General features: G+C 45.6%; 1 protein-coding gene across 7 annotated transcripts in view; it reads left to right on the top strand.

Annotated features, from left to right (window-relative positions):
- Positions 1 to 19,111, top strand: part of fgfr3 (fibroblast growth factor receptor 3) — an 81,080-nt gene that overhangs the window by 15,239 nt on the left and 46,730 nt on the right. For all 7 annotated transcript variants that reach the window (XM_065947772.1, XM_065947771.1, XM_065947769.1 and 4 more), the window contains one exon: positions 16,008 to 16,271. In XM_065947772.1, the coding sequence (XP_065803844.1) occupies positions 16,008 to 16,271 (264 nt within the window). The remainder of the gene's footprint in view (positions 1 to 16,007; positions 16,272 to 19,111) is intronic.

Below are 19,111 nucleotides of genomic sequence, written 5' to 3'. Positions count from 1 at the left end.
TTGAAAGCCTCTCTGTGAGTCTCTGCATGAATTATGGATGAAGACACAGACCTGTGTGTGTTCTGCTCACGTTCGACTACTGCCACCTTTGCCGCAGTGGGAGTTTTTTTCTTCTTTTTGTAGCCCTGTGTGTCTTCTTTTATTACACACAAACTTAAATCCACACCCACACGAGCACACTTTAAATCTTCTCAGGTGTCTCGTTTCATTTTCTCCCCTTGTTTTCAAATCTCCGTCACAGTTGCTGTTACACACTCATGTGCTACACACTCGCACCTGTACGTGTCCTCTGCTCCACCTCTGGCTGCGGTTCAGGTGGGTTCTTATCCCGCCGGCTGACAGCGGCGTTGACATACGGCGGGGTTTTTTTTTAAATTACAAAGCTTTCCCCCTTAAGGAAATTGTTGAGATACTTAACAGATAAGGCAGACATGGACAGGGGAACAAAGAGGCTCGTTGTGTCGTATCAGGAGGACTGTTTTTAGAGGGCGCGCAGGGAGGAGGGAGGAGGAGACGCAGTTAAATCTGACACAATATTTTTCTGCTGTGGAACGACTGGTTGGTTCAGCTTCACTGAGAGCTGTGAGTCTCCTTTCATCCATGTTCACTTGATCTTACTCCCACTTTGTTTTGTTTTTCTTTTCAATAATCTCTCTCGCTCTCTCGCTCTCTCTCTCTCTCTCTCTCTCTCTCTCTCTTCCTCTCTCTCTCTCTCTCTCTCTCTTCCTCTCTCTCTCTCTCTCTCTCTTCCTCGCTGACATCTGAATTTATTGCTACCTTGGGTATAATTGCGTAATTTCATCTGAATTGTTGTGGTAGATTGCAACTGGAAAAACGGACCAGTATACACCGTCCTCATGTGTAAACATGTTTGTGTGTGTGTGTGTGTGTGTGTGTGTGTGTGTGTGTGTGTGTTGTGCAAACCGCGCTGAAAGAGTGTGTTTTGTTGCTGGCAGAGGCAAACAGATGGCAGGTTGTGTACAGAGCTGTAAGGCATCCAACACACACACACACACACACACACACACACACACACACACACACACACACACACACACACACACACACACACACACACACACACACATACACACAAAGGGGAGAGAGAGAAAACCAGGCCTGATGTGTCTCACCCATCAGTCACCGTCTTGACTCCCCTCTACACCCCAAAAGACTCCCCCACACACACACACACACACACACACACACACACACACACACACACACACACACACACACACACACACACACACACACACACACACACACACACACACACACACACACACACACACACACACACACACACACAGTATTGGTTCAACTGTTGTGCTGATCAAGTTGTTTGTTCTCCTCAGACATTAGCACAACATCAGTAAAAAAAAACAAAAAAAACACCAGACCACGGAGACTCGATGGCAGGGTAGGGGTCAACACAACGAGCTCATGTGAACAAAAACTACAACAACAAAAAACAGGACACAATTCAGATCGACTTTTTCAGCCCACCAATCATCCTAACCGGCTTGTCCGTGGTCAGAGGTAGAAACCCAACACAGATAAAAGGAGGACATCAACATGCAAATTCAAACCTAAAGGGCCTCACTTTGTAACGGTCCAAACGTCCCAAGGTGAGCTTTAGATATTTAAGTGAAATACTCCCACTCTCTCTCTCTCTCTCTCTCTCTCTCTCTCTCTCTCTCTCTCTCTCTCTCTCTCTCTCTCTCTCTATCTCTATCTCTCTCTCTCTCTCTCTCTCCCTCTGACCGCTAACCAGAAGCAGAGCTGCCCCGTCTGGCTCTGCTGCACCCCATTTACATTTCTGTGAATGGAAACAGAGCTCCGACACACGGGGTACGATGCAGGGTGTGTGTGTGTGTGTGTGTGTGTGTGTGTGTGTGTGTGTGTGTGTGTGTGTGTGTGTGTGTGTGTGTGTGTGTGTGTGTCTGGGTTAGAGGAGGGGGGACTGTGTAGGGGTATGTGTTTCCCTCTTTGCCTGCGAGAGTGTGAGTGACTGTGTCTCTTTTATCTTCCTCTTCTTCTTCCTCCCCCCTGTTTTCCTCCCTCGTCCTCACACACATCTGCTCACTCTGCACCTCCTCTTCTTCTTTGTGTTTGCAGGGACGGACTCAGATTAGCTCTATTAGCTTTAATGCTGTTCTGTCAACATGTTATACAAGGTAACAGTGGGAGTAAATCCATCCTTCCTCCTCCTCTTCCTCTTCTACCTTTTTTGTCTCTCCTCAGTTTGTCGTGCTCCTGTCTTTAAAAAAACAAGGTGCAGAGTCCGCACCCTCACTTCTGTGTAACGCCCCCCCACATCCAGGGCAGCTGACACATGTAATATTGAAACCAAACTCGGCTTCCATCCCTCCCACGTCTCCCCCCCTCTCTCTCTCTCTTTCTCTCCTCTCGTGTTATTCTGCCAGGAGAGCTAAAATAATAAACCCTTGTACTGTCTGCAGAGCGTAATGGAATGCTCCCCCCCCTCTGGAAAAGACGAGAGTTTGCTGTTGTGCAGTCGGAGCTGTGACAGTCCCACTGACTTGTTGTTTTTTTTGTTACAATGACCATGGACTGATTCTTTTGAAGTATTCTCATGAAGTTTGTTGTGAGTGCGGTTCATCTGGTAACGACTGCATTTTTTCCTCATGTGACAACTTTTCCCTCGTGGCAGGCGCTGCTCTCAGCGGTTTATCTTCATCTGTATCACCGCAAAGTCAGAATCGGAAAACATTAGATTTTTGTAAGCCTGCGGATTAAACTTTTGTTTATCCAGGAAAAGCTCCGGACTTTCCAGTATACAGCATATGGTCGGTTTAAGCATGACTTAAGCCCAGACTCCATCAAGGGTACGTCTGTTATTTTCATTCTGATTCCCAATTTTTTACATCTTTGGAGACAAAATGACCAAAAGGTACAAAAGAGACTCTTTCAGATGATGCGACAGAATCCTTGGAGCATGAGCACCATGTGAACGTGTCTCTGTTGAACGTGCTTCATTTTGGGTGCTGGTTTAGCTCAGTTGGTAGGACAGGCATGGACAGAGTTTATAGTGCTGGCCGCAGGTTGGACTCCAGATCCTGACGCTGTTTGGAGTCGTCTCCCGCTCTCTCCTCCCTCGATTTCTACCTTAAATCTTTTTTTTTTTAAAGTGCTTGTTTTTGCCACTCAGCACGTTAACATGCAGTTGTAAGTGCAAAATGTCAACTTATTGTGCGAGTCCAACTCAAACTGGATTTATTAAAGTTACATGTGAACACCTAATACTGTTGGATTTCTGAAAGTCAGACCGTGACACGTTGATCCAACGCTGATGAAGGGCGAGTGCTGAAACGTGTCCGTTGTTGTTTTGCTGCTCTTACCCAGATAAAGGAAACTTAAAGGACATTTAGTGTTCTGACTTTTCTGTCTCTTTTTAGTCTTGTTGCAGTCGTGCACCTGAAACTGTTTACTGTCGAGTTTGCTCCTTTTTTTTGCTGTTTTGGAACATTTCCATGCGGACTTATGGAAACATTGTCAACGTGTTTGTGCATTGTAGTCAGTGCTCTCTCTCTTAACTCGCGTCAGCTTTTGGTTAAAAATCTGACTGAAGATCTGAACTTCTTTTGAGGCTTTGTTACTTTTCAATCCTGTCACCATTAAAATGACTGAGGTTGTCTTTTTATAAAACATTTGGTATCAGAGTATTTAAAATGTTGACAACCTTTAAATCTTAATTAAGATGTTTTCTAAAGTAGTTTTGTACTGAGATCAGGCCGGGTTAACGTAGATGTTTCAGCTGCGCTCCAGTTGTTCTCTCTCTCTCTCAAACATCTCGTCTCTGAGGCCGGTCTGTGCTGTAAGCGGAGGCCGCTCCTGGAGGGAGGGATGATGGGATTAGAGGCTTTCCTGCTCTCGTCCTGCTCACACAAACATAAACAAAAACACACACTCATTACAACAAAACATTTCACCATGTCATGTTTCTCTCTGCTTTCACTTCTGCATATTTTACTCATCGTTGAGTTTAACTGTTGCTGGAATAAAAAAAGAGCGTGATGAGGAGAAGATAGAGGAGGAGAGGAGGATGTCATTGGTTGGCAGGTCGGCGCAGGACAGGAAGCAGCTCAGGAAGGAAGCTGTGGGTGCTCCTGGTGATCAGAAGCACATGTCAGCTGAGACCGACAGCAGGTTTAACGTAGTGAGGTAACTACGGGGCGGAGAGAGAGACGGACCCACGCAGTCCCACCGCACTAATAAACAGCATCGTAAACAGAGCAGTTAACGCTTTTATGTCCTGCTGATCCCAACGCAGGGACACGCCCCCCTCCGCACGCCCCCACCTTCAGACTCTAATTCAACCAAAACTGTTTCACAAAATCATTAGCCACTACCTAAGTAGTGACTTCTCTTCCTGGGGTCCACTCACACAAACATGAATTTAAAATCCACAGAAATTAAATTATATAAAAAAAAAAAAAGCCCAAGACGGAACAGAAAAAGACAAAAATAGAAATAAATGACGACACAATAACAGGCAAAGTACAAATCATGAACACCAAGATGAACCTGTTGCATCTCTCAAATGTCCATGTTACATCTATGCAATCAATAAATACAGTGTTGGACAAATCTTATAATTATTTTCCTACTTAAGACACAGCCGAGTAACTAAACAATGACATACAAACACAAACACAAACACATATACACACACACATATACACACACACATATACACACACATATACATACACACATATACACACACACATATACATACACACATATACACACACATATACATACACACATATACACACACACATATACATACACACATATACACACACATATACATACACACACACATACACACACACATATACACACACATATACATACACACATATACACACACACATATACACACACACACACACACATATACATATACATACACACACACATACATACACACATATACACACACACATATACACACAAACACATATACATACACACTAGAACAGAACATTATAAATGGAGAGGAGGACGGGGGGGCAGGTCATCCCAGCTGGAGAGTATCAAAAGTTGTGTGTCAGTGTGTGTCAGTGTGTGTGTGTGTGTGTGTGTGTGTGTGTGTGTGTGTGTGTGTGTGTGTGCATGCTGGGGTCACACTTGCAACACTGAGGGGTCGGGGTAAAGGTCGGGGGTCATCGGAGGTCTAAGTTCAACGTTTCAATCAGAGCCTCCTCAAGGTTTGTCAGAGAGCTCGGAGATGGTTTCTATCAGCTGTTTCTCCTCTTGAAACTTTGAACTTTTTAGAAACCATTCCCTCTAATAACTCAGAACTCTTTTTGCCATTTGTAGAGCCGGACGTCCTGAAGAAATAAGTTTTAGTCTGGATTCATGCAAATAGTGTTTGGGATTATGACAGATATTACAGAACATTTCCCAACCGTGTGATTAAAACTCTTTCTAAACACTGTCTCAGATTTGCTGATTCTTCATAATCAGAAACACAAAGCATTTTGTTTTTGTGCTTTGTCCCGACTGTTTTTGTCATTTGTCATCCCTGATTCAGCGGCTCCGTCAGGATACAGTATTTGCTGATCTAGCATCAGTTTTCCCTCCAAAAATCAGTGTGAGGTCATGTGGCTCTCTCCAGAAGCGGTCTTAAATCAACATATTGCCCAGTGAAAAAAAAAACACCAGAGGAAAAAGCGTCTCTGCTGTCTTTGTTGAGAGGAAAACGAAGCATATTGAGCAACTTAAAAAAAAGACACCCAGAGCTTTAGACGTCCAAATTCTGCGATCCAAAAAGCCGCCTTGTAATCGGATTGGTTCCTCGGTGTTGTTAAAAGAAGTGTAATTATGTTGTATCGTAGCCCCCCCCACACACACACACACACACACACACACACACACACACACACACACACACACACACACACACTCCGCAGACATCCTGGCTTTTGTGGGGCCGAGCTTCTTACACTTGTCTGCTGAATTGAAACTAGGCCAGTTCGTCTTTGGAATGACAATTAAGCGTGGACCGAGCCCAGGCCACTATTCTGAGGCTGCAGGGATGGGAGGGCAGGTGGGGGGGGGGGGGGGATGATGATGATGAGGGGGGTTTTGAAAAGGAGCAGAGACGATTGGGCGCTGCCAAGATGCTCTGGACGTACAGTTAGCTTCCGATGCTCGTTAGCGCAGCAGAGGAAGGGTGAGCACCGGGGGGAGGGGGGAGGGGGGAGGCTGGCACAGGCCGGGGCGGGATGTTTAGAGGCAACGTTTATCTTTAACTTGTTTTTAGGGGCTCTTTTGAGAGAATAGAGGCAACAAGCTGGGGAAACCCTCCCTCCCCCTTTTCTCCCCTTTTCTCCTCTCCTCCTTGATCTCCGCCGAGCCATCCCTCTTTTTTCCCTCCGTCTCCTCCTGGCAGGCTTCTGCACAACGGTGTGAGGTTGTCAGGCTGGCCCAGATTAAGGGCATTGTCCGAAGGTATTTACATCCGGCCAAACCATATTAAACAGAGATTAGGGGGGTTTCACTGCACATTCTGCAAGAAGAAGAAGAAGAAGAAGAAGAAAACAGGGGTTTAAAGAAGAAGGGGCTTTTTTTCAGGACGAGCAGGATTTACAATTGGCATAGCTGTGAAATGGAGGAAGAGAAATGTGGTCTTTATGGAGGTGGGGGGGGGGGGGGGGGGGGGGGCTCAACAGATCCTGTTTGAAGGTCATGTGATGCTGGCTTGTCTGACGGGGGTGTCGAGTGTGCCAAACGGTTGGCAGCCGGTCCCGTTTCAGCAGAGAGGAAGCAGAAGTGAAAGAATCTGTTGGCGGGACGCAGCGAGCAGACGGGGCTGCTGTGGAGAACATCCCGGTCTGAAACAGCCCGTCTGCTCGCCGCGTCTCCGTCTGTAACTCGGAAACATGAGCAGCCATGTTTTAAACAGCCAAATGTAAAGAAACCAAAAGGAAATGCAAAAAAATGTAAACCCAACTTTCAAATATGTACATCCAGGTACTTTTCTCTTCTTGGAAAAGTCACATTATTTCTAACATTTCATGTCGGATTCGAACCCACTGCCGCTGTAGCCTCAGTACATGTAGCACGTGACAAAACGCTAGGCTATCCGCCGCCCCAGATGTTGCGACGTTAACATGATACCAAATCTCTGCTGAAACTTATTTTTAATCTCTTATCTCTGATTATAACCAAAAATAATAATAATGAAGCCAAAAATGAGAAAAATAAGACCCAAGACTCCGACCTTTAACCCTTAACACGCCTGTGATCGTTTCCCTCAGTGACACACACACACATGCACACCAATTGGCTGGAAGTGCTCACAGAAATGTGGAAAGTATTTGTTCTGCCTGCTCGAAAAAAAAAAGAAAAAGAAAAGTGGAGCCCTGTTTTTTCCACAGCAGAAACAAAACAACTAATTACCTGCAATAAAAAAAAAAGGCCATTTGTCGCTAAATTTTTTGCCACTGGTTCTGGAGCAGGCCGCCCTGCAGATGTTGGAAACATGTCGTATTATTAGCTCTGTGCAGCGAGGAGGAGGAGGAGGAGGAGGAGGAGGAGGAGGAGGAGAGAGGCGCTTGATAAAGATGGATGTCTCCGCGGTCCATCTGGAAGTCATCACTTTTCAAACAGGGCTCTAAAAAGCAGATATAGTTGAAGAAGGTATGTGTGGCGGCTTTTCAACCAGACTCTATTAAAGTACCTGTTAAGCCCCCTCTAAAGACGGAGAGACTTGTAATCTTTTTTAGTGTTTATGATCCTTCCTCGCCGGCCTGTTTGGACCTGCGGGGGATGCTTCTTCATGCAAAGCAGTCAGACTGAAGAAGAAGAAGAAGAAGAAGACATCATCCTGGAGCAGCTTCATAAATCAGTGTGCGGGGAAGTTTAAAGGGAAAGTAAATCCTCAAAAACTTCTGGAGCTCTTGGTGTAATTGAAGACCCACAGCTTTAGTTATTATTTCTTTGTGTTTGTCTCCTCCAGAGCAGAAAATGAATTCATCAAACTGGCAGCACAGCGATGCCACGATGTCGTTGTTTACTGACAGACGTGACAATCAGAAAAAAAGAAACACTCTCCTCACTCCTGAATGTTAAACAGGAAGACACATCAGGAATCTCCAGGACACTCGCTCTGACACACAAACACGCTTTTAAGCATCATCTCAGGGATGCGAGGTTGTCTCATTACAACTTGAATGTGGAGCCGATGTTTCCATTTTCACCCCGCTGGGAACTCAAAAACCTTTGTGTCGAGAGCTTAAACAGTAATGACAGAGTGAGAGGTGCGTTCAAGACGTGTTAAAAAATGAGAAAGGTGTGTGGGGGAGGGGAGGGGAGGGGGAGGGGGAGGGGGTGCAGCTAAAGATTTGCTATTAAAGAAACAGAAGAATGTGTTTCACTAAACCTGGACGCAATTCTGCATGAAATGAGCAATCATTGGAATTGGCAGATACTTGTTCCCTTCTGTGCCCTCCTTCCTGTTCCTCCAGGATCCCTCGCTCACTCCCTCTGTGTGTGTGTGTGTGTGTGTGTGTGTGTGTGTGTGTGTGTGTGTGTGTGTGTGTGTGTGTGTGTGTGTGTGTGTGTGTGTCAGAGCGGCATGGGGTGGAAAGGCTTCCCACATAAAGAGCTCTTTTTATCCCGAGGGCTGCAGCCTGCCCGCTGGCCCCTGGAGGAGTTTGTCGAGGATAAATAAACCTCTTGAGACGCACAGAGAAGATGGAGTCGGACGACACGCAGCAGTATCTCAAAGAGAGACTTTATTTTATTCTGAAGGAGCTATTTGTTATCATATCGAGCAGAGAAGGTCAGAAAGGGCCAGGAGGGCAGGGGGCCTCTTTATTTATGGAGTGACCGTCCAGCTTGTACACCACATACATACACACACACACACACACACACACACACACACACACACACACACACACACACACACACACACACACACACACACACACACACACACACACACACACACACACCTCCTCTTTATAGATACATACATATCAGACATATCATACATCATATATCATATATATCACACGTTGCTTCTAGCTGGTCACAAGTTCCAGTGAGTCTGCTCCCACCCTTTTTTCAAACACACACACACTGTCTCATACACACACACACACACACACACACACACACACACACACACACTGTCTCATACACACACACACACACACACACACACACACACACACACACACTGTCTCATACACACACACACACACTGTCTCATACACACACACACACACACACTGTCTCATACACACACACACACACACACACTGTCTCATACACACACACACACACTGTCTCATACACACACACACACACACACTGTCTCACACACACACACACACACACACACACTGTCTCATACACACACACACACACTGTCTCATACACACACACACACACTGTCTCATACACACACACACACACACACACTGTCTCATACACACACACACACACTGTCTCACACACACACACACACACACACACACACACACACTGTCTCATACACACACACACACACACTGTCTCACACACACACACACACACACACACACACACACACACACAGCAGCAGGAGCGTGTTCTTGTTGCTCTGAGGTCTGAAACTGAGCGTTCATGTCTCTGCTCGGTCAGGATCTCTTCAGGTTTGATTTATTCTCCGAGTGATTTAATATCAAAGCGGATCGCCGTGACATTTCACAGAGAACAGAGAGCGTAAACACACCACATTGAAAAGGACAGAGGCCTTTGAGTTAGAGCTTTTAATGACCGAGAACAAATTGTGTTAAGGGGATTTCTCTGTGTGACATCAGAAGAAGAAGAAGTGGCACACACACACACACACACACACACACACACACACACACACACACACACACACACACACAGACTTCTTCTGCTGCTCAGCTACTAAAACTACTGTTGGACTATATGTTTCACACTGGTCATCTCGTCTTCATCACTATTCCTCTCTGACCACAGCCACACACACAAACCTCTGAGGGAATAATCCTGGCAGGAAACAATTATCTTAAAGATCACATTCTGTTCTTTTTGTGGTTCATATATTTAATCTATGTGCTAAAGTATGTTCACAATATCTAAAGTAAAAAAAAAGTATCTGTTTTCATGTTCTGCTGCTCCATGCACCGGCTCTCTTCTGACTCTCTCTCTAAGGCTCTGAAGCGCCCACGTTCAGAGTCCCCACGTGTGCCAAGTCTGATCTGATTGGTCGGCCTGTCGGCTCTGCAAAGACATTAGCACGTTAGCACTACTGTGCTACTGCAGGCTACGGCATATCGTGGGCGTGCTACAGAAGTTAACGGGCGTGCAACATGAGCTGCTGGGCCACAACGAGCCAATGGGCTTAGATCAGTGACATCACACTGACAAGATGTCACACTGGCACATTTTTTTCGATGGGGGCTAGAACCGAGTGTTACATGCAGCTAATGCTACAGCTAACAGGAGGACGTAGGAGAAGCCGTGTTTCCGCGGACTTTGAATTATTGCACATAGATGTGTCTAAACATGCACAGGACACTTAGAAAACACACTAAAGAGCAGATAAAACCAGAAAAAGAAGAATATGGGACCTTTAAGTAAGAAAACACGACTCTGGCTTCATTCACCTAGAATCACCATCAGAGACTACGGGGCCATGATGTATCTGCTAATAACAATGATTCTGTTCTCATTATTTTAGTTGTTGTTTTGTCTAAAAACTTAATTAAGTCCAACATCATACACTGATTGATGAAAAGTTTTTAACTTCTTTCTATCCCATTTGAACATGAACTATATTATTTGAGTTATTTATTTGTTGCTATGGATACTGAGGATCCAGTTCTTTTTTTTCCCTTTTTATTTTGTGTTTGTATTTTCTTAACATGGTCAATAAATTGACTAATAATGACTGACTTAATCCTTACACTGAAAGAAGTCTTTCTTTGTATTCTGCAGAGGAAGGTGGCATGATATCGCCTCTGCCAGTTTCTCTTTGATTCCTGTCCCCACCCGCTTTGTAAAAGTAGAATCCTTTAGCTGGACACTCAGCAGCTGAAAATATCAAAATGAGTTCTCACTGACTTATAATGAGCTCTTCCATGAAGAAAAGTCTCATGTTAGCGTGATCAAACTTGTGACCGACGTTCTCTCGACGGTACAACAAGCCTTCTATAAGGCGCAGTGACAGGGGAGATGTGTCTTTAGAGGTCGAGTAGGGGGGCGCACAGTGAAGCCTTTCAAACCAAACCCACTTTTATTCAAAGCTGCTGCTGCTGCTTTTATTTTTTTTTTCATTGTTCAAAATCTGCATTTCAAAGTGAAGGATCAGAAGCGGACATAGATATTCCAGTCATAGACGCTGACCAGAGAAAAGAGGAGCTTTACTCTTTGGTGTGACACCTGAGAGATAGAGCTTCTTCTTCCTCTCTGTGGGTACAGGATATATCTTGGTTTTGTTTTGTTTTCTTCTTTTGCTAAATTGCATTTGTTAAGCCTGTGGCAGTGTAAACATCCGAGCGGTGCACAAACGTTCAGCCTATCTCTTTCCCCCCGGATCAAAGCGAGAGTCTTCCTTTTTTTTTTTTTTTTACAACAGGATCACACAAAGGCCCGGCTTTGCATTTGCTATTAACAAATGCTAATTAAAAATAAGCTGCGGTGCTTAATCCATAGTCTGCTCCGAGGAGACCACAGAAGCTTTAAATACATTTCTGAATGTCCAGGATAATAACAGATTTACTCTTTTGAGCAAACATTTGGTGACAAATGTTGCTCTAATTATCCTGCTAATCTAAAGTGTAACTAAAGCCCAATTTCACATCTACACTCCTGAAAATATCTAGATAACTTCAGGAGGACTGCTCCTGATATTCTCCTGACCTGACTGTTAACATAATGCTCCTCACAGCGGGAGACTTTCCCTGTTTCCCTGGGGGGACACTCTGTGCACCTTGCAGAAGTCACAGGATGTAAACGTCTCTCTCTCTCTCTCTCTCTCTCTCCTATTGGCTCGAGGTGAACTCTCTGGATAATATCCTGCTGCGTTCTCACATCAGCTCACTCAGACTTGCTGCAAGAAAAAATACTCGGGGGGGGTCTGGCAGGAGACACTCCGGGGGGAAGTCCAAGTAAAAATGTTGGTTGTTTGAGTTCACACATACAGCTCCTCCTGGAGTTTTTCAGGATTTTTTCTGCAAGTGTGAAAACCCTATCAACCAGCTCGCTGATATTAAAAGGATCACTTCACTTAAAAACCTCAGGAGAGAATATAGACTAAGAATAAGACCGATATGTCAAACCTAAGCACATAAAAAGGAAACTATCTGCATGGTTAGACACACATGAAGTAAGTAAAAAGAGGTCTTTGTCATTTAAGTGCCTCAGCTCTAAATAGACTTCTAGTCTCTGCTGATTCAGACGAGGTTGTGTTCGAGTGCTCAGGCGCCGTAAAAAAAAAAAGAGCTATGAGCCTCTGGAGCTTATTATAACACTCCCACTCCTCCATAAAGCCCAATCCGGCTTGTTTAAGACCTGAAGATATCCTAAGACCCATTTTCTCCTCGTCTTTCCCAGAGGTCATATGTCATCCTCAAAAGGTAAAGCGAGCCATTCATGCTGTGTTTGAATTTATGCTCTGTGCGCCTCCGAGGCCTCGCTGTTTTTCTTCTCCTGAATGGAGCCGTCTACATCGAAGCAACATGTTGTAAACATAAGATGTCAAAAGCCAGAGGCCGGGCGGAGAGAACAACGCAGACAATGTTGAATAACTTTATTGACTCAACATCTTGGGGAGTTTTTTAATGGCTGGAATAACGAGGAAGAGACACTTTTACTGTCATCGTGTTTTTCATTTCACTCGTTTGATACACCTGAAGTCCTGCTCTTCAGTGCAAATCTGACCTGTGAGCAGTTCTCTTCTTGAGTTGAAGTCTTTGACTGCGTCTCTTGAAGGCACATGATTGGTGTATTCCCAAAAGTGGGGCGCTGGACCCCTAGAGGGGGGACCAGGAGTTACAACGGTGGGGGGGGGGTTGTAAGCTTTGCTTACAGAGTAATTAAACCCCAGACCAGCTTTAAACCTCTGTATTTGGGTTTTAAGTCGTGTTCTCGATCAATTTAGTTCCAAATCTCGACATTTGAGTTGAAAACAGGCTTCTGCTATTTGATTTTTTTCTATTGAATAATTATAATAATAATAATAATAATAATAATAATAATAATAATAATTCATTTACCAAAATATTAATTATTTCAGTCAAGAAAGAAAAAAAACTTCCATCCTCACTATTGAAAAAATGTCGACCTTCACTAAAAACCTTTGAGTATTTTTTCTGCTTAATTTGGGCGAGTTGATAATATTCCCTCATTCAGACAGCTTTATTTATCTGTCTGTGTTACCTGCCGGTTCTCCCACATAAACATCCCTCCCGTCTGTCAGTGAGGGAGAGTTTGCCTCCTCGAGAGCTCATCTATCATTTAGAGCAACCTGTTCTGTATTCTCCATGAAGATTGTCTCGTCTGGGCCGCTCCTGATTTCAACCTTCCCTCTCAACTCCAGTTTCCTAATCTCAGTTCAAGGCTGTCTGCGAGCAGGGCTGCGCATCACGTTCGCCTCTGTTAGGCCGCCGCCCCTTTCAGCGGGTCAACAGTGGGAGTGTTCGCCGTCATAAATCACTCTCTTAACACACCTCCGTTCTGTTTTTCTCATGCGTGTGTGTGTGTGTGTGTGTGTGTGTGAGTGTGTGTGTGTGTGTGTGTGTGTGTGTGTGTGTTTTTTTTATGCATATGTGAGAGTATGCATGTGTCCGTGTGCTTAGAAGTGTCCTTGTGTTCTGGTACATAGCGGCGTCCGTTTGAATGGTTGCCAGAGCGACCAGAGTCGTTTCTTTTTTTTGTCTCTCCCTGACGGCTTTGATTTGTAACGGGGGTCTTGAGGAGGAGGAGGAGACACAAGGGGACCCTCTGTTTGTTTGTCCCTCCATCTTCAGCATCCTCAGTGTGGCTTGTCAACATGTTGATGTTTCCACCCCGCTATGACCACGCTGGTACACGGAGGAGGAGAGGTAGAGGTAGAGGAGGAGGAGGAGGAGGAGAGGTAGAGGAGGAGAGGTAGAGGTAGAGGAGGAGGAGAAGGAGGAGGAGAAGGAGGAGGAGGAGGAGAGGTAGAGGTAGAGGTAGAGGAGGAGGTAGAGGAGGAGGAGAAGGAGGAGGAGGAGGAGAGGTAGAGGTAGAGGTAGAGGAGGAGAGGTAGAGGAGGAGGAGGAGAGGTAGAGGTAGAGGAGGAGGTAGAGGAGGAGGAGGAGGAGGGGTAGAGGAGGAGGAGAAGGAGGAGAGGTAGAGGTAGAGGAGGAGGTAGAGGAGGAGGAGGAGGAGAGGTGGAGGAGAGGTAGAGGAGGAGAGGTAGAGGTAGAGGAGGAGGTAGAGGAGGAGGAGAAGGAGGAGGAGAGGTAGAAGAGGAGGAGAGGTAGAGGAGGAGGTAAAGGAGGAGGAGGAGGAGGAGGAGGAGAGGTAGAAGAGGAGGAGAGGTAGAGGTAGAGGAGGAGGTAGAGGAGGAGGAGGAGGAGGAGAGGTAGAAGAGGAGGAGAGGTAGAGGAGGAGGAGAAGGAGGAGGAGAGGTAGAAGAGGAGGAGAGGTAGAGGAGGAGAGGTAGAAGAGGAGGAGGAGGAGGAGGAGAGGTAGAGGAGAAGGAGGAGGAGGAGGAGAGGTAGACGTAGAGGAGGAAGAGGAGGAGAGGTAGAGGTAGAGGAGGAGGAGAAGGAGGAGGAGGAGGAGAGTAAGAAGAGGAGGATGAGGAGGAGGTAGAGGAGGAGGAGGAGGAGAGGTAGAGGAGGAGAAGGAGGAGGAGAGGTAGACGTAGAAGAGGAGGATGAGGAGGTAGAGGAGTAGGAAAAGGAGGAGGAGGAAAGGTAGAAGAGGAGGAGAGGTAGAGGAGGAGGAGAGGTTGAAGAGGAGGAGAGGTAGAGGAGGAGGAGAGGTAGAGGTAGAGGAGGAGGAGAGGTTGAAGAGGAGGAGAGTTAGAAGAGGAGGAGCGGTAGAGGAGGAGGTAGAGGAGGAGGAAAAGGAGGGGGAGGAGAGGTAGAAGAGGAGGAGAGGTAGAGGAGGAGGTTGAGGAGGAAGAGAGGAGGTTATATTCACTCTTCTGACTTCAGATTAGCTGATATCTCGGTAGCGGGTCGGCAGTTAATTCTGCATGACTGCTTCTTTGTTTTGGAGGGGGGGGGGGGGGGGGGGGGGGCTTTTCTAACTGAGGGAACTCTATGACTGAGTTCACTTCTTAAATATGCTGTGGAAATATAAAGACTTGTTGTGTTTAAACAAAAGCTTAAACCCTGAATTATAAAAACTCTAAAACATATACCTGCAGGAGGAAAAGGCATTCTGATTGAAGAGGTAACAAACCGGCCTCCATGCTTTGTTTCTCCTCAGTGTATCTCACATTAAGCTCTTCTGTTGGCCGCTTGCTGCGAGCAGTTTACCAGAAAAATGATTCCTCGAGATAAGTTTTAAAAGTTTTCTTTTTGGGATTTTTTGTGCCTCTATCTAGAGATAGGACAGTGGACAGAAATCAGAGAGAGAGAGAGAGAGAGAGAGAGAGAGAGAAGGGAACGACAAGCAGGAAAGGAGCCGCTGACCGCAGCCTCCACACATGGGGCCCGCTTCAACAACGAGGCCACCGGCGCCCCATTTAATACTTTTTTGTAAAAAGTAATTAATCATTCTGTCTGCTCAAATGTCCAACTACGAGCTTAAAACCAGAGAAAACAGAATACAAATGCAAAGTATGTAGCTAAAAAAGGAGCAAACTTTCACATTCAAGAATCAAGAGTATCTTTTTCAGATTCACTTCATACATCTGGAGTTTACAGAAGAATTCATCCCCTGCGTCGTCTCTGAACTCGAGGTGTTGCTGCGTCATGAATATTCATTAAACTTACAAAACGTGTCTTTTTCTCTGCCTGCAGACTCCGTGTCCAGCGAGACGGCCTTCCTGGAGGACTATGTTCTGGGCATGGGGGACACCCTGGAAATGTCATGTGACCTGGAGGACCACTCGGAGCCCGTCGTCTGGTTTAAAGACGGCGCCGGGCTGGTGCCGGGCAACAGGACGCGGCTGGGCCAGAGGATGTTACGCATCATCAACGTGTCGTACGAGGACTCCGGCGTCTACTCGTGTCGGCTCGCTCACAGCAACACGCTGCTCAGCAACTACACCATCCGGGTGACAGGTGAGGAAGAACAAGAACAACGACCTTCAAGTGCTTTAAATGTCGACTTCTGAAAGCGTTGTTTAGAAAACTTAAAGGCGTCTAATCTATTTCCATTCTGTGACGTGTGGGGACACTTACGGGTCAAGAGATCAAAGGTCATTTAAACAAAATAAAAGTCCTTACAGCTGATGTATGACGTATGCTGACACCATAAACCGTAATCCAAATTCACATTTGGAAACTTTTTCTATGATTCAAAAGCTGATGGAACAAAACATTAGATGTTCTACTGTTTGTCCTCTCTGGTTCTCGCAAGCAGAAACCTCCAGTGTTGAAAAATGAAGCACAAAACTGCAGTTCCTCGAGTGTCCACTTGACGCCGGCTCCAAAATCTGGTTGACTTTGGGCCTGTTTCCACCTAGCATTATTTCCAGAGCAACAGCGTCTTCTTACAATTGGATAAAATGAGGAGAAAGCGTTTGCAGCAGCAGGCGTCTGGCACAAAAGTTCTTCATATGTTAATCAGATTTGATCAACCGATGATATACTCATCCTGAGCTTGTTGAGTCGCTAACAGAGTTCTTCTGGAAACAGACACTGGCTGCTACCTGAAGAGATCAGAAATCCAAACCCGCCTTCTTTTTTTTTCTGCAAGTCTGACAGACGACAGAGAATCAAAATATTTTCTATGAATAAACAATCGAACAGTCTCAGCGAGGGTGTCTCGACATGACATCTTAACACAACAGCCTGTAGAAAAACACTGAAAAAAACTTAGCTGTGCAGGAAAGTTCTATTATTTTCTCTTCCTGCTCGGTGTCAAATCCACGTTCGCTTTCCGCCAAGCTCACACACACACACACACACACACACACACACACACACACACACACACACACACACACACACACACACACACACACACACACACACACACACACACACACACACACACACACACACACACACACACACACAGCACAGATGCTCACCCAGCCAAGATTCACACAGATTCCTCCTCCTGATGCAGTCAAAGGTAACGTTCATTATCGAATGAGGGGATGAGCAGGAACTTAAACAAGTGTGTGATGCAAACAGAGCTCTAATAGGAATGTACGAGGGGGAGGAAGTGTGGGAGGAAGTGTGTGGGGGGGGTCGGAAGGGAGCGTGCAGCAGCGTAAAAGCCAGGCTGCTTTCCCGCCGTAAAAACTCCTGGACACCAGCTGAGCCGGTTATTGACAACTAATTAGAAGGCAATTAGCTCGAAACATTTCATCATTGAAAACAGATGGGCCGGCAAGAAACGAGAGAGTTCACTCCCTCTCAACTCACCCCCCACTTCTTCGCACACAAACACACACACACACACACACACACACACACACACACTTCTGTTTGGCTTCGAGCCGGGGAGAAAATAGCCTTTTCCAGGACTGATCAGAGGTGGACAGCTTCTCCTCCCAGAGCCACATATCGTCTCCAGACTGCAGGAGGACGCATGCAAACACGCTCCCAACGGCAATTATTCAGAAGGAAGAAAAACATCCATCTCTCCCTGTCATGTTCAGCACTAAAACCGACCTTTTTCCAACTCTTATCTTGTGCATTATAAACCTCACATTGAGTTGAGACAAGTGCGTTTGCTTCCAACTCAACGTTCAGGAGAAAAAGACACGCAGAGCAAATTCATCACAGCACATCGTCACACATTTCAGATCATTTTAGGTCTCAGCACATGTTTAAATTACTGTCAGCAGTATCCTGTTCTCCTGGCTCCATTCTGCTCGTTCTCCTTCTTCCACTCTAAACACACAGCTCCATCTAAAACACACATCGACTTCAGTGTTTCACCTCAAATATCTGAGTGAGGTGTCAGATATTTAGGAGCGCTATCGGGTTAAGCACCTGGACGGCATCCAGACGGCCGACATCCACCAGCTCATATTTTACACACACACACACACACACACACACACACACACACACACACACACACACACACACACACACACACACACACACACACACACACACACACACACACACACACACACACACTGCATGTGGTGAAACGCAACACTTCCAAGATGAAATGAAGGAAACCGAGCAGCTTCTGTTCAGAGGTTTTTCTAGCTGGAACAGAGGGCGACTGGCAGTGTGTAAAAATAGAGAAATATGCTGCGACAAGCTGGTTTTAAGAAGTTAATAAAGCCAAGAAAGATGTTTCCAAATGTACTCAACAAAATAACTTCATTTTAATGAGCAAGTAGGAAAAAAAACAGGAAAAATGTAATGCTTCAAGATCATCACAGATTTAAACCGTTTACCGCAAAATGTAAATACAGTTCAACTTGGCGCTGTTCGCTCTGCTGTAAAGATGCTCCCAGGGTTATCTGAGCCACAGTTTTCCAGGACGCTAAAAAGCCGCCCAAAGGTGCATCAGCGCTTTAGGCTGGCTCCACACTCGACGATTGTAGCCGCGATTTTGAGCCTGAAATATCCAAAAGAAAATTCAAAACAGCCAATGAGAGCGAGCATACTGGGAAGTGTCACCAACCGGATGTTGTGTACTTGTACCGCCCACCTCCAGCTTGTCCTGCTGTGTGTATACGCCGCACCTTTACCACCTCTTCAACCAGGGTTTCCCCCATATTCTTTTTTTTTGGTTGCAAATCAGAACACATAATCTTGATAATCTCCCATATTAGTTTTTTCTCCTGAAGTTGATCACACAAGTTTTCTGTGAGATCTCTGCTGTGTCAGTGAGCGGCAGGTGTGTGTGGACTCGCAGTCTTGGCTGAATATCTGACTGTATCCGCTATTCTTAGCTCACAGAATTTTGCCGTCATGGTTCATTT

Source organism: Labrus bergylta, chromosome 18, assembly GCF_963930695.1.
Source record: "Labrus bergylta chromosome 18, fLabBer1.1, whole genome shotgun sequence".
Taxonomy (NCBI): domain Eukaryota; kingdom Metazoa; phylum Chordata; class Actinopteri; order Labriformes; family Labridae; genus Labrus; species Labrus bergylta.
Note: the sequence above shows the minus strand (reverse complement) of the source record. Positions and strands in the feature narration are given on the sequence as shown.